We start from the raw sequence: 14,874 nt of genomic DNA on the forward strand, positions 1-14,874 counted from the left end.
TCCCACAGATAACTGGTGAGCAGAGGTGGCCACCCCAGGTCTCAATAGCACTGGGAGCAGTCACACTTTCCAACCTGGGCTAAGGCTGGGTCCTGACTCATGCCAGTCTGGCATGTCAAGCGTTTCCCATCAGGACAGGCCCATGCCGAAGGCCTGAGTTGTGCACCCCGTTTTTAGGCTATCCATATTCAAAGTTATAATCAAGGCAACTTTAAAAAGAAAAGGTCCCAGGGAGGATCTCTGATTCTGACTGGATCTTTCAGTGGAGACCTGGGAATCTGAACTTTTTATCATCCTTTCCACAGTGAGGCCAACAGGGAATCAGGCAGATGAAAAGGAGTGAACTTCACTCTTCTCTTTTTATCCCGTTTGAATTTTGTATCCAAAGCAAGTATTACTCTGGTAATGCAAGAGACCACTTCACTGAAAAAATAAAACCCCTCAATTCCCACATCTGGTAGACTGTGGTCATAGCACTGTCTGCCTAGCACTTCTGGTGACCCAAAGGGTCTCAGGACAGGAGCTGGGCAGGCACTCGGGGCGGTCACCAAGCAAAACTGCTAGAGCTCCAGCTGGCTTGGCCGACACCAGGCTGCCCTCTTCCCTAATGCTGGAGTAAGCCCACCCATATCTTGAAAATTGCCCCAGACCCCCTCACTGCTAAGTCCACAAGAAATCAAATTCTTTCCTTTATGTGACACTGGATTTTCCACAAAGTAAAATCAAGATGAGTAAAGATGTGGTTTCTAGATAGTACCCGACAAAGCGGAGACCAGGGTGGGAGGCGTCACACTTGGCCTATAAAAGCTACCGCAAGAGGCCAAGGCCACAAGCCACTCAGCTTAGGCCAGCCTACGTGTCTGCTCCTCGCTCCTCCTGTGTTAGCTCTAGGCTCCATGGCGCTCTGGCTGACCGTGGTCATTGCTCTCACCTGCCTTGGTGGCCTTGCCTCCCCGGGCCCTCACTCAAGGAGGGAGCTCAAGGAGCTCATTGAAGAGCTGGTCAACATCACCCAGAATCAGGTGAGTACGCTGGTGCTAGGGTGGGTAACTCTCAGGCAGGGTAATTGGTCATTGTTCAGGCCATGAAGGTTGGGCCGTGCCAAGAGGCCTGTGGGGCCTGAAGAAGTCCCATGGACCAGGACAGGCCCAGCCATGAGGGAGAGGTGCTGGGCCAGCGGTTGGGGGAATAGCACAACGGACGGCCCCATTAAGAGATTTGGCTGAGCCCCCAAGGACCACCTGTTCCCCTGGCCTGGCCCTGCCTGCCAAGACCAGCTCCTACTCAGCTGTTCAAGAAAAGAGGTTAGCAGAGAGAGGCCAGCACCCTCCCAGGGCGATTTAGAATTTGCCAAATGGATGTGAACAGAATAATGGGGCCATTATTCGCAGTAGTTTGGTTAAGCCCATTCTTATGGAAAAATTCACTAGTAGTCAGCTCCTGTCCCCAGTGGTGATGGCTCACAGTTTGAGTAATTTTTGTGTGCCAAGGCTAGTGCTGTGCTTTTCATCTCATTTCATCACTGCCAACCATCTCAAGAGACAGGTGCGATGACCCTATTCTACTAAGCTGCATTAAGGTTGACAAAAGCCAGCTTCAAACCAGGCCTGGGTGACACCGGGTGCCCATATTCCAAACTGCAGTGTCCTCCGATTCGGAAGACAGGGTTTAAAAAAAATTTTTTTTATTAATGTTTATTTTTGAGAGAGAGGGAGAGAAACAGGGCGAGAGTGGGGGAGGGCAGAGAGAGAGGGAGACACAGAATCCAAAGAAGGCTCACAGCTCTGAGCTGTCAGCACAGAGCCCGATACAGGGCTTGAACTCATAAACCATGAGATCATGACCTGAGCCAAAGTCAGACGTTTCACTGACTGAGCCACCCAGGGGCTCCTCCAGAAGATAGAGTTTTATACACGAGTGTCCACCGCCTCCCATCTGACTGACCTGGCCTCCCCTCCTCTCTCACCCAATGCTGCCCTGGCTATGGGAAGCTTCACTCAAGGCTGTGTCACTCAGATTTTTCTCTCTCAGCCCCTAAACCCTGTACAATGGATCTCCCTCAGTATGCAGAGCAGGAAATTAAGTTCAGGAACACTGAGGGGTCCCAGGCCTGCCTCTGTGCTACACCGGGTTGCCTGTGGGGCCTGATCGCTATGGAGACCTACCCTGCGATTTTGCTGTCTTTTTGCTCCTTCAGGTATCCCTCTGCAATGGCAGCATGGTGTGGAGCGTCAACCTGACAACCGGCATGGTGAGGACCCCTTGGAAGCTGGGAGGGAGGTGGCTGAGGCTGTAGGTCTTATGTGTGTCTTTCCTCACTTGCAAGGCTTAGGGGTTCCACGCAAGCACAGTTTGGACCTTCCCCACCACCCAAAGCTACCTCCGTCAAGACTCTCAGCCCCCTCCTCCTGTGAAGTCACTGAAGGTGCTGCCTAAGCCATACGGCTGGGGGTTCCCAGCAGGGCCTGACACTCCCGTGTTCTTCTCCCAGCAGTACTGTGCAGCCCTAGAATCTCTCATCAATGTCTCTGACTGCACTGCCATCCAAAGGACCCAGAGGATGCTGAAAGCCCTGTGCACTCAGAAACCCTCAGCAGGGGTAAGGCGCCCTGCCCTGTACCCCTCAACCCTGCACCCACTCCTGCCAGCCCTGGGCTCACCCTAGAAGCTCCTGGGGGAACCTAGCTGAGCATCTGAGGCAAGCGTCCACCCGGGGGGTGGGTCCACGGTGGCAACAGGAACATGGCCTCCGGGATTTCCAAGACCTGGTCTTGAGAGCTTCCGACTCCCACCTGAGCTTCAGTTTCCATATCGGTGAAATGTGGGCACTAACAGGACCCGCCCCATGGGGCTTTCGTGAGGATTAAATAAGCCAGTTCCTGGAAAGCCCCTGGCAGAGGCTGGGCATCTTTGCTCTGGAGTCCCATTAATGCCCTGGCCTCTTTTTCCCACAGCAGATTTCCAGTGAGCGCAGCCGAGACACCAAAATTGAAGTGATCCAGTTGGTAAAAAACCTGCTCAACCATCTAAGGAGAAATTTTCGCCATGGAAATTTCAAATGAAGGATGAAAACCTAGCATCGCTATTTGCAGAGGCAGACCTGACCGTTTAAGTTATAGATTCATTTTCTTTCAGAAGTTTCAAATTTCTTGGGGAGATGGCGGGGGGATGGGAGGGGGGCACGATTTCCTTAGCTTAGACCTCAGCCTGTGCTGCCTGCCCTCACCTAGCCAACCCCAGCTGCCCTTGCCTTAGTGCACAGGGCCCTCCTCCATCTGGGCTCTGAGTTCTGTGAACAACCAGGGGCAGGGGTGGGGGGGGGCGGAGCACTGCCTCTCACGACTGCCCCCTCCTTAGAGGGAACGGCAGCATTACACCAAGGACGCCACCTTGGCAGACACGTATGGGAGGCGGACCTGCTCTATACGGGGACAGCTAAGGCAGACAGCGGCTCAGGCATATCTTCTTCTTGGCCTTATTTATTACTGTGTGTTATTTAAACAAATGTTTGTCTGTGCTGGGGACAGGGAGGGACTGTCACCACCAGAACCTTGAGCTGGGGGCCCAGTGACTTGGGCTTTAGGAGTCCCTGGGAATAAGCACTGTGTGCAAAATTCTGCTACCTCATTGGGGTCCTGGGGCCGACACAGGGGACAGGAGAGAGGGCTGGAGTAGCTGCTCTTGTCTGCCAGCCAGCAGTTGGCCCTCAGCCAAGAAGTAATTTATTGTTTTTCCCTGTATTTAAAGTTAAGAAATAAAATGTTATCAAAGAGTTAATAATATATAGAAGAGCAGCCTAGAATGCTGCATCTGGTGTGTGTGGGCTGTGGGGAGGGGTCATTGAATGTCTTGTTTCACTGACTTTGTCAAAGGAAGCCAGAAATAAAGACAGTGACAAGAGACCTGATGATGTTTGTCTTTTACTGTGGCCTTTGGGAATCCTGGCCTATGTTCTTCTGGACGCAGGGCAGTGGGAGTGGCGGGGGAGTTAGGGACAGGACCTGGGCTGGAAGGAAGTAAGCGACCCCCCAGGGGTGTGGGCTGCCACCCACAAGGAGGCAGAGGAAGCCTGGGCCCTGACTTCTGGGTTCATGGAGGACATGAGAGGAGGAGGAGGAGGAGCAATTAGGGACCTCAGAAGTCATCTTATGATCACGGTTATGATGAGTGGCCAGCCTATGTGTAGCACCACCCACACAACCTCTGGTGTCTCCCCCACAACCTCTCTGAGGCTCAGGGGAGAAAAGGCTATATGCCCAAGGTCACACACCTGGTGAGGAGCAAAGCCAGGATGAGAATCCAGAACTCACTCCAACTCCAAAGCCCATACACTAAACTACCCAGCCTTTCTCTGTCCAAATGTCATCTCACCTAAATGTATGGCCTTTATCATACTGGCATCAACCTATGCGGGCACCTCCCCCGATGGGAAGCTCACTTTCTAGGGAGAGCACAGTCAGTCCTTGGACAGGTGTCATCATTAGTGCATACTCACCACCTCTCTGAACAACTGATTTATGACCCCTGAACTATGGAGTGAGGAGTAGAGACCCCAGGTCACAGGGGCCTGGTCAGACTGCTGCCCCAACCAGGTCTTCCTGCCTCTCCCTTGGCCCAGGCCAGGACTAGGAGCACCAGAAGAAGAGGCCTCAGCAAACCACAGCTAATGCTCATGTCTCTCAGGAGCGGTTTACACTGTGAATCTGAGAGGTGCCCATAAGGAGGGGATGCTTTTGCAGTGAGTGGTAGGGTCCTCACAAACCAGTCTCAAACACTGGGTGGTGGGCAGGTACCCTCCCTGAGAAGCCCCGAGCCCTGTGGGAACATCCACAGCAATGTTCAGAAACCAGTGGGGGCAGTCACCTGGGAGCAGTGAGAGGTGATGCTGTGCACGACTCAGGCAACAGAAGCCATGGCAGGACCTGACCAGGGGCACACAACCACAGGGGCAGCTCCAGGAGCCACTGAAACAGAGCGGACCCCTTGCACCCAGGTAGAAATGAGGGAGGACCTGTGGAGGGGGCACAGGAGCTGAGCGTCCCACAGGCTGTCCGGAGCAGGGACTGGATCGTCTCCGTGGTCCCACAAGGTCTCAGAACCTGCTGAGTCCCACTATATTTGCTGAGGACTGCCTGTGGCCTACACTCCTCCCGCCCTCTGGGCTGGCAATGACTAAGACAGCACATGCACTCAAGGTTTAGCCCCAGAAAGAAGTCTGTAAGCAATGGAGGGTCTGGAGAGGAGAGCTCTACCAGGAAAGCAGGCAAATCGGGGGTGGGGGTAGGAGGTAAGAGCTCTGCAATTCCTCTCCATCCAGAGGTTCAAGAGTTTTGAGCCAGAGGATATTTGTGGAAGATTGATTTTATGTTTATACAAAACTTTTTAGCAATCCAGTCTCTGGCAGCATCACCTCTGACCCACATCCTCTGCCCAACCAGAGCACTGGCCGGTCAGTCCGAAGGAAGATGGAAAGCCTTCAGGTGAAACTCCATGTGAATCTTTCAAGAAGACTGGAAGTGAGGCTGGACTGGGGCAGGGTCCCTTAGGATTTCCTAAGGATGCATTTACTCCAAGTGGTAGTCAGGAGGGTGTACAGCACCAGCAAGGCCACCAGGGCCCCACCACTAGGGGTCCACAGTGCGCCACATCTGCAGGTACCCACAGCTCCCTGCCTGCAGCACTGAGACTGTCCCCAAGACAAGGAACCTGTGGTCACGGATGTGTGCAGTCAGCCAGAGAGGGCTCGGGCCCTGTCAGGAATGATGGACCTCCCAGAGCCACAGAACCAAGCCAGTGCAGTTGGCAAAAGGGAGGAGGGCCCAGCCAGGAATGAGAGAGAAAGAAAAAGATGAAAGAGGAAAAAAGCGTATGTGTCAGCTATTGTGGCTGGGAGCACCACTACCTGGGGACTAAGCCCGGGGTATTTGCTGGGAGTTTCTCTAACCATATGGTCTCACTTCTTCCATGCGAGAAGCAAACCCTGAGCAGGTCCCAGAGACAAGGGGGGTCGGGAAGAGACAGAGTGCTTGCTGAGTGGGAGGGAGATGCTGGTCATGGGGCCCAGGGTGGGGAGCCCCTTTGCACCCCACGAACCCCAGGCCCCGGAGGTTTCACTGGAAGAGGGGCTGGGGCTCAAGTGAGAAGTGAGACACACTTGAGTTTCCGGTGAACTTGGCTCCAACACCCTCTGTTTGCTGCTCAGATGAGGTGTCAGAAAACACTTCGAGTCACTGCTGGGGTTTCTCTGAGGCTGGCCCTCTCTGAACTGCTCGGGACTCAGGAGGACAAGGGCTTTTGTCTTGTTTCCTTGTGACCCGGAAGCTTGAAGGCTGCGGATCATCAAATCCATCAGCCTGTGGCTTTTTCATTATTATCAACAGGAAAGTGCCTTCTGCGTATTATCTTAATTTAGCTGGTCAGTTAGAGCAAAACCAAAAATCGTTCCTCCCTTGAGCTGACTCCCTTCTAAGCCGGCCCAGCCGAGTCCAAGCTGACCATGTTCCAGGATGGCCGATGGCCTGGGACTCACTGGCCAGTCCTCTGACTTTTCCGGAAGCCCAAACCGGTGTCAGAACTGGGGACTGTATCCACGGTCACCCCTCCCACACACACGCTGCCCACTCCTACACTGAAAAATAAAAGTCATAAAGCCTCATTATCTTCATTCGTTTCTCAGCTCCACCCAAAAGCAACAGAGTAAAGGGTTTGCAACGAACTTTCCCAGATCAACTGATTTCTCAGCAGCAAGGGAGGGCCCCATGACGAAGCCATTTGAAATCCCAGAAGCAATTTTCTACCTACGACCTCACTTTCTGTTGCGCCCTCTCCCTTCCCCTGCACAATGCCTTGTGGAAAGTGGTGCTCTTAAAGCGTCCTTCAGAAACGCCCCCAGCCCGTGCACCACCCAGGCGAACGCTGCTGTGTGGTCACCGGTGACGCAAACATCAACATTAAATATAGCAACCTTCGTCAGTTCCGCTCTCTGCATTACTTGGACAAGCAAGCAAGCAAGCAAGCACGTGGCGAGGGCCATTCCTGAAAGCCAGTCTGCTGTGGAGGCTCCCGCAGACCAGAGGGTCGGCGCCCCCTTCTGAGCGCAAGGCCCTAGGCCACAAGAAGCCCCAGCAATACCCCATTAGAAAAGCAATTTTTCATTTAGCATCTCCTTTTTTTGTCCTCGTCTCTGTCTTCTCACCTTTTCTTTAATCAGCATTTATTCACTTCCCACCGAAGGACAAATTTAAGAAAAAAAAACTAAAACAAAACAACATGAGAATGGTGTCTGGTCCATGAGAGGCTGGGAAGGGCCCCAGGATTGGACTGTTGGGGACCTGAGTTTAATTCTAAGTGCGCTGGGGGAGCTGGCTGTCTCAGGAGCGGATCCGGCACCTGCAGGGGTCCCGCACAATTCCTCCCACGGGCCCATCAGATGCTGTGTTGCCAGTGAGAGAGGAAGGCACACCATTCTTGGGGGGTCTTCACCCAGCCCTGGCCTGCCAGGCTGGTGCAGGGGAATATGTGGGGGATGAGATGGGAAAGGTGGGTCACCAGTCCAGCTCTGAAGCTGAAGTGGCATCGATGCCCCGAGGACAGACGGAGAGGTTCTGCAGACTCCTCAGACAGCTTTCCTCTCTCAGGAGAAGAACCTTCCACTTGCTTCTCAAAGAAAAGAGAAGCCAGGAGCCGATGGAGCTACTTCACTTCCATTAGAGAAGCCAGAGTGCACCCTCCTCCCCCTACTTCCCTCCTTATGAGGGGTCCTCCTTGCAACTTTGCTCAGAATCCCATTCCTTGGCCTTCACCAGGAGCTGGGACAGAGACTACAGGGTCCAAATAAGTCCCAGCTCTGCCCCTAACTTCCCTTGCTGTTACTCAGGCCAAGTCTCAGCTCTCGCTTCTGCGAAATGGAGGTTCGTTCGTTCATTCATTCATTCATGCATTCATTCATTATCTACGGAGACCTTTACCAGGTGTTCTAGATGCTGGGGATCCATGATGAACAAAATAAGGTTACTTCTAGCGGAGGGACAGAGTCCACAAACAAGAGAACACAGATGCACAGGTGGTGGTGAGTGCACTGGCGGCCAGTGAAGTAGGGGGAGGGGGTGGTTGCTGTGAGGGTGGGGTAGGTGCTGCCTAACTGTATGGGGAGGTCAGGATGCAGATCTGAATGAAGTGAGGGATGGAGAAAACCATTCACATAACTAAGGAAAACGTCCAGGGAGAGGGGAGGGCAGGTACTGATGTCTGGAGCAAGAAAGCTCCTCCCAGAATCAGGGTGTAGGGAGCAGAGGCCAAGGGTGGGAGCAAGAGGAATAGGCAGTCAGGGCTCTGAGGGCAAGATAGCTTTGCTCTGGCCCGCACATAGCAGAAGCACTCTGTGTGAAGGACACAACGTGGGGACAAGGACGGGAGTAGGAGGGCCAGTTAGGACACTCCTGTGGAGACCCAGGTGGGACATGATGGTGGAGGACTGGATATGGTCAGGTTCTGGAGATGTGTGTGTTATCTACATGATATACATTTATACATCACTTCCACAAACATTATGACATCTGAGGTTATAAATATATGGATATTATGTAACATATAAATAGTAACTGTATAATTTTTTAAACATAAGTCTTAAAATTCCTTTATTGTGGGAAATTTCAAACACATACACAAGTAACTCCCCATTACTGACAGCCCAACAATTAGCAACTCATGGCCAATTTAGTTTTGTCTCTGTCCCACCTGCTTCCCAAGTCCCGCCTCCTACCTCCACCCAAGTTTCCAAACCAGAGGCTGCAGGATCGGATGTGGGCACAGAAGGTTTGTACCATGGTGTGAGCACCATGAAGGATCAAGTCGTCGTGCAATGATCTGGCGAGGCCTGTGCTCAAGTGTGTCCCCATATAAAAAAATTTTTTACTTGTTTATTTATTTTTGAGAGAGTGAGAGAGAGAGAGACCGACCACGAGTGGGGGAGGGGCAGAGAGAGAGGGAGACACAGAATCTGAAGCAGGCTCCAGGCTCTGGGCTGTCAGCACAGAGCCCAACACGGGGCTCGAACCCATGAACTTTGAGATCATCACCTGAGCCGAATTTGGACACTTAACCAACTGAGCCACCCAGGTGCCCCAAGGGTGTCCCTGTTTAAAAGCTACTGATCACATGGGGTACTGGAGGGCTCAGTCAGTTAAGCATCTGACCCATGATTTAGGCTCAGGTTATAATCTCACAGTTTGTGAGATGGAACCCGAGTGGTGATTGGGCTCTGGGCTGACAGCACAGAGCATGCCTGGGATTCTCTCTCTCTGCCCCTCCCCACCCCCTCTCTGCCTGCCTCTCTCTCTCTCAATAAAAAAAAAAATAATAATAACTATCCACACATGGAATCCCCCACCCCCTTGCAGCAAGCACCCCAGCAAAGCCTGCCCTCTCAGATGCATCCACACCACTGTTTCCATTTCATGAGGCCTCCTCCCCATTGGGCACCTGCCCCCATGGCACTCCAGAGCTCTCTCACTGATGTCACTGATTGTCTCCTATCACTAAATCCAGTGGAAACACTTCGGCCTTATCTCGCCCGCCCCTGAAGAACATCTGATGCCGCTGACCACATGCTTCTCCAAGACTCTCTCAAGCCTGCATCCCCTCCCAGCCCCCCTAGCTGCCTGCCTCCTCTCCCTCCTTCCCTTCTTCCAGCAGCACCAGAAACGCCACAGTCATTTCTTGTTCCATCTCTTCCTGAGTCTGGGGGCAGTACCGTTCTTCCCCTTGGCTTCCTCGCCGTCTGTGTCGACAGCCCAGACTCTCCTCTGCTCAGGGTCCCCCTCTTCCCTCTGAAACTGTCATCTCTGCCAACAGCAGCTCCCATGCCAGAAACCTGGGGCTCTGTGTGACTTCTCACTCTTCCTCACCCCTATATTCAGCCCATTCCAAGTGCTATGATGATGATAATGATGGTAACGAAAGTTGGGAGACTTCCTACAGGCCGGGCACCACACTGAACACTGTTTTGATCACCTCATATAATCTTCCCACAGTCCTTTATTAGTTCAGTTCTACAGAGACTTTCCCGAGGTCACCTTGAGAGCAAGGGGCAGAGCTGGGACTCGAAGCACCAGGCCCCGCTGACTGCAGGATGCATGGCCTTCAGTGACAGTACACTACTGGGAGCCACCCTCAGACCCATGGCTGCTGCCACCCCACGCAATCCAAGATCCGTGAGCCATGCTTCTTGATCCACGCCAGCTACCAGCTCTGAGCTCACAGTGACCTCTGACTGCAGTCCTCCAGAAGGTTCTCCTCCCAGGCTGCTGGCTCACCCAGTTCCTGCAGGGCCCCAGGGAGCGCCTGCCTACTGGCCCGCCATGAACTGTCCCCACACCCCCTCTAAGGCCTACTTATTCCAGCGTCTGCTAGATAGAGCTCCATTGGAGGAGTCTTATTTTCATCATGAATAAGCCTGTGAGAAGGTCCTGGAAAGGGCTCTTCTCTCTGTGTTGTGTCACACAACTGACCCAAGAGGACGGAAGAGGACGCATGCAGGGTTCAGGGTAGGACAGGGCGCTGGGGATGGCTGCTGTGGCAGGACTCCTCAGCCAGGGCCTGGAAACTGGGCTGCTCTGGGTACTCTCACCTGTCCCTGTTCTCTAGGGAGCTGTGGCAGATGCCCCTTTCCTGTGCCCTGGAGCGGGAGGTTAGGTTTTCTGCAGGAGCAGTGCTAGGGGTGCTGGGACATAGCAGAGGCAGCAGCCCTGGGGTCCCCGGAATAGAGCTCCAGCAGTGCAATCTTGAACTCCACACCAGCGGGGCAGCCCCAGGGCTGGCACTCCTTCCTGAGGGTCATTTCTTTAGAATTCTGGGCCCAACCGGGAGCCTGCTCCCCCACCCTCCCAATATGTTCACCAACACCTACTTCCCTGCACTGAGTGCTCTCTGTGTAAGGTGCTCAGTGGTACCCACTTCCTGAGTGGACTCCAGAGACCTAAGTATGAGGGCTGCAGGGTGTCAACTAACGCTCACCCTCCCCAAACAAGAATAAGGTCTCAAAGACTAAAAGGGGGACACATGCAGGAGGGATGGGTGTGGGGTAGTGTCCAGCAGCAAAACTTCCAGTGGCCCTGTCAGACGCGGGTTTGCCAGGTAGATGAAGTACCACAGTCATGGGACCAATCAAAGATACGATTAATAACAATAATAAAAATAAAAATAAAAAATTAATAATAATACTATCACAGAGCACACACTAGGTACCAGGCACCATTCCGACTACTTAAAAACATTAACTTATTTATTCCTCACAAGAGCCACATGAAGGAGGTACCACGATTGCTCCCACTTTACGGAGGAAGTTGAGAAAGCAGAGCAGCCAGCCCTGACAGGCGGCCTGGCTGCCCATGTGGTGAGGTGGCCTCCAGAAACAGCCACCCCTCATGGAGTAATACGTGTCCAGCACTTTGCATAGAATCTCTCTCACACCTCACAGGGATCTTATGAGCAGGAGCCACATCATTCCCACTCCACGGGTGAGGAAACTGAGACCCAGAGTTAGTGATCTGTCCACGGCGACAGAGTGGACAAGTGGCTTGTTTGATGGATTCCAAAACCCAGTGTTCAAAACTGTCACATTCTAGGGCCTGAAAGGACAGTTCTGAGGCCACACAAAAGTCAGGGCTGGTTCTCAGCGCTCACACAGGGTGAAGGGAAGGGGGTCTATGCCTGACACAGCCAGAACCTAGCAGAGTCCTCAACTTCTCTCTGAGCTCCGGTGCCTGTCTGCCTTGTATCATCACTGCCTGTGACTCCTGATGGCTGGGAGAGGCTCCTGTGCAGGTGGTAGCTGTCCTTGTCCCTGATGGGCAGGCTCCATCTTCCAAGGCCTCTGTCCAGCCAGCTACATGCACAGTGCCATGGGCCACAGTGCAGAGAGAACAGCTCCTTTTCTCCTACCCTTCAAGGGGACCTTCCGGTCACTCCATGATGTTCTGCAAAGTTCACCTATCCCTGGATTTATCCAACCATTGAAACAAAACAAAACCAAAAAAAAAAAAAAAAGGCTTTATTCTGCTTCTGAGCTACTAGTTCGCATATTACAAATCTCTTCTGTTTACATCTTTGCCCCCAGAGCCTTAAACCTGGGGTGTAGCCCCCAGGAAAGGCATGTACTCAAAAAAGCCACCACCGAACACAGGGACAGCTTTTGTATCCTGCTGACCTCCCCTTTTCTCCAGCTCTCCCGCAGCCCCAAGGCTCTGACACGTGTGTTCTGCACCATGAACTCTCCTCCAGGATGTCTGCACTTTCAAGTTTTAACTTCCTGTTTTAACTTGGACCTTTCCTCAAAAAAGGAGTATGCACCATTTACTCCAAACAACAGTTTATCTGGATGTGAAGTCTCCATCTGTCCTGGAAGGAACTCAACTCTTCTTAGTAGCTCTCCTCAACTCTGTAGTGAAGACCTAACTTGCCCTAGCAAGAAACCCAAATAACCCAATAAAAAATGAGCAAAGGACCTAAATGGACATTTTTCCAAAGAAGATACATGAATGGCCAATAGATGCATGAAAAGATACTCATCATCACTCATCATCAGGGAAATTCAAATCAAAACCACAGTGAGATGCCACCTCATACCTGTTAGGATGATTATTTCAAAAAGGCAAGAAACCACAAGTGTTGGCGAGGATGCGGACAGAAGGAAACCTCTTGCACTGTTGCTGGGAATGCAAACTGATACAGCCGCTGTGGAAAACAGTATGGAAAATCCTCAAAACATTAAAGATACAAATACCATATGACCCACTAATTCTGCTTCTGGAAATACATCCAAGGGAAATGAAAACGCTATGTTGAAGAGATACATGAACCCCTATGTTCACAGCAGCATTATTTACAATATGTCGAGATGGAAACATCCTAAGTATCCATTGATGGATGAATAGATAGAGAATTTGTATACACACACACACACACACACACACGCACACACACACACACAATGGAATATTACTTGGCCATAAAGAGGAAACCCCACCACTTATGACAACATGAATAGACCGTGAAGGTGTTATGCTAAGTGAAATGTTAGAGAAACACAATACTGTATGATCTCACTTATATGTGTAATCTTACAAAAACAAAACCAAACCAAACCCAAACACCCAAATTCATAGTAAGAGAGATCAGATCTGTAGTCACCATAGGTAAAGGGGGTAGAGGGAGAGTGAAGAGAATGACAGTGGTCAAAACAAACTTCCAGTTATAAAATAAGTAAGTACAGGGGATGTAATGTACAACATGATGACTGTAGTTAATTAACACTGCTGTATGGAATCTTGTTAAATTGTTAAGAGAGTAAATCCTAAGAGTTCTCATCACAAGGGAAAAAACATTTTTTCTTTTTTTGTTCTATATAAATGAGATGATGGGTGTCAACTAGACTTACTATGGTAATCATTTCGTAATATATATAAGTTAAATCATTATGCTGTACACCTTAGACCTACACAGTGCTATATGTCAGTTATATCGCAATAAAACTTGGGGGGAAAACCTATTCAAAAATTTTAAAACGACAGCAACAAAAAAACTTACCCAGAGAGATCTGGCCTTTGTCCCAGCTCTTGGAAGGTAACTTCTAAGCCCATGGAATAAAGAATTTGTAACCGGTTCCTGGGAAGGAGCCCCTAAATCCGTGGGACTTCCCAAGGTATAAGAGTGTCAGGGCCTTAAGAGTTTATGCTAATTAGGCCACTCAGGGTAGGGACCAGCATCACCTTGAGGCGATAGTGGTATCAGCAAAACCTCCAGGGCGGGGCTGGAGGATGAGGTCAACTGAAGGGGTCAATGATCCAATCAATCACATTTACAGAACAACACCCCAGTTATATTCTGGACAGCATAGTTCAGGTGAACTGCCCTAGTTGGCAGTACTCTGTGCGCTGTCATACATTAAAGTGCTGGGGAGGTGGCATGTTTGGACCCAATGGGGAGGAAACAGAAGAAGCTTCATGTTTGGGACCTTCCTAGAACTCAACCTCTGTGTCTGTTCTTTTGGCTGGGTGTTACTGGTATCCCTTTGCTGTAACACAGCTATCGCCTTCTGTATAGTACCTTCCTGAGTTCTATGGGTCACTCTAGCAAACTACAGAGCCTGAGAAGGTAGTGGGAACTTTCGAATTTTTAGCCAAACAGCGAAAAGTGAGGGTGGACTGGCGACCCTCTCTGATGGGAGAGCAGCCTTGTGGAGGCTATGCCCTTAACCTGGGAAGCGTAACCCAACTCCGCATAGTTGGTATCAGAAGTCATTGCATGGAGTTTGGCAAACCCACTGCAGTCCAGTGGAAGGATCCAAAATATGGCCGAAGGACCTTCCTCATACACTTATCTGGATCCTCTCCTTCACAAAGCTCCAGGCCCTGTAATAAGCCCCAAAGCATGGGGACAACTTAGCGGTATTCTTTTCTGTGTGAACTGAGGAAATCAGTAGGGAGAGGAAGGTCAGACAGCAGGGAAAGGCAGTGGACAGGAAAGAGAAGGAAAGCCTCGGGAGGAAAGAGCAGTGGTACACCAGGGCCGAGGAGTCCTGTTCCCTGAGTGAGCAGTGGGGGTGCCTGGACCTCAGCAGGGCCCCGGGGATTAGACTCAGGCAGCAGGGCAGGTTGTGGGGTGTTGACAGACAACCGACTTGTAAACCAGGAAGATTATGGCTCTTTTTCGTAATGAGCTGAGGACATATTTAAGTTCCATTTACAAAGTGGTCATTCCTGAAAACCCAAGATAGACATGTTTTGTGAAGGGGCTCCTTATCGCTAAAGGCCTATGGACTGGAGGTGATCTGGACTGACCCCCACCTGATGTCACTCATCTTTTGCCAAAGTCCTA

General features: G+C 51.3%; 1 protein-coding gene across 1 annotated transcript; it reads left to right on the top strand.

The window, feature by feature from the left end:
• Positions 1-737: 737 nt before the first annotated feature.
• On the top strand, positions 738-3,997 carry IL13 (interleukin 13). The gene is made up of 4 exons (XM_047095710.1): positions 738-1,022; positions 2,198-2,251; positions 2,492-2,599; positions 2,955-3,997. The coding sequence occupies exons 1-4, from the start codon at positions 738-740 to the stop codon at positions 3,060-3,062; spliced, it is 555 nt and encodes a 184-aa protein (XP_046951666.1). The 3' UTR covers positions 3,063-3,997.
• Positions 3,998-14,874: the final 10,877 nt, after the last annotated feature.

The sequence above is a fragment of the Lynx rufus genome, unplaced genomic scaffold (genome assembly GCF_022079265.1).
Source record: "Lynx rufus isolate CCGP_SWC_20201006 ecotype Redwood Valley unplaced genomic scaffold, mLynRuf1.p SCAF_1, whole genome shotgun sequence".
NCBI classification, from domain to species: domain Eukaryota; kingdom Metazoa; phylum Chordata; class Mammalia; order Carnivora; family Felidae; genus Lynx; species Lynx rufus.

Excerpts from the sequence above, each read along its gene's own strand:
- IL13 (XM_047095710.1), top strand. The coding sequence starts at position 738 with ATGTGGTTTCTAGATAGTACCCGACAAAGCGGAGACCAGGGTGGGAGG. Across the intron at positions 2,252-2,491 it reads TCAACCTGACAACCGGCATG|CAGTACTGTGCAGCCCTAGA; the intron begins GTGAGGACCCCT and ends TTCTTCTCCCAG. Across the intron at positions 2,600-2,954 it reads CTCAGAAACCCTCAGCAGGG|CAGATTTCCAGTGAGCGCAG; the intron begins GTAAGGCGCCCT and ends TTTTTCCCACAG.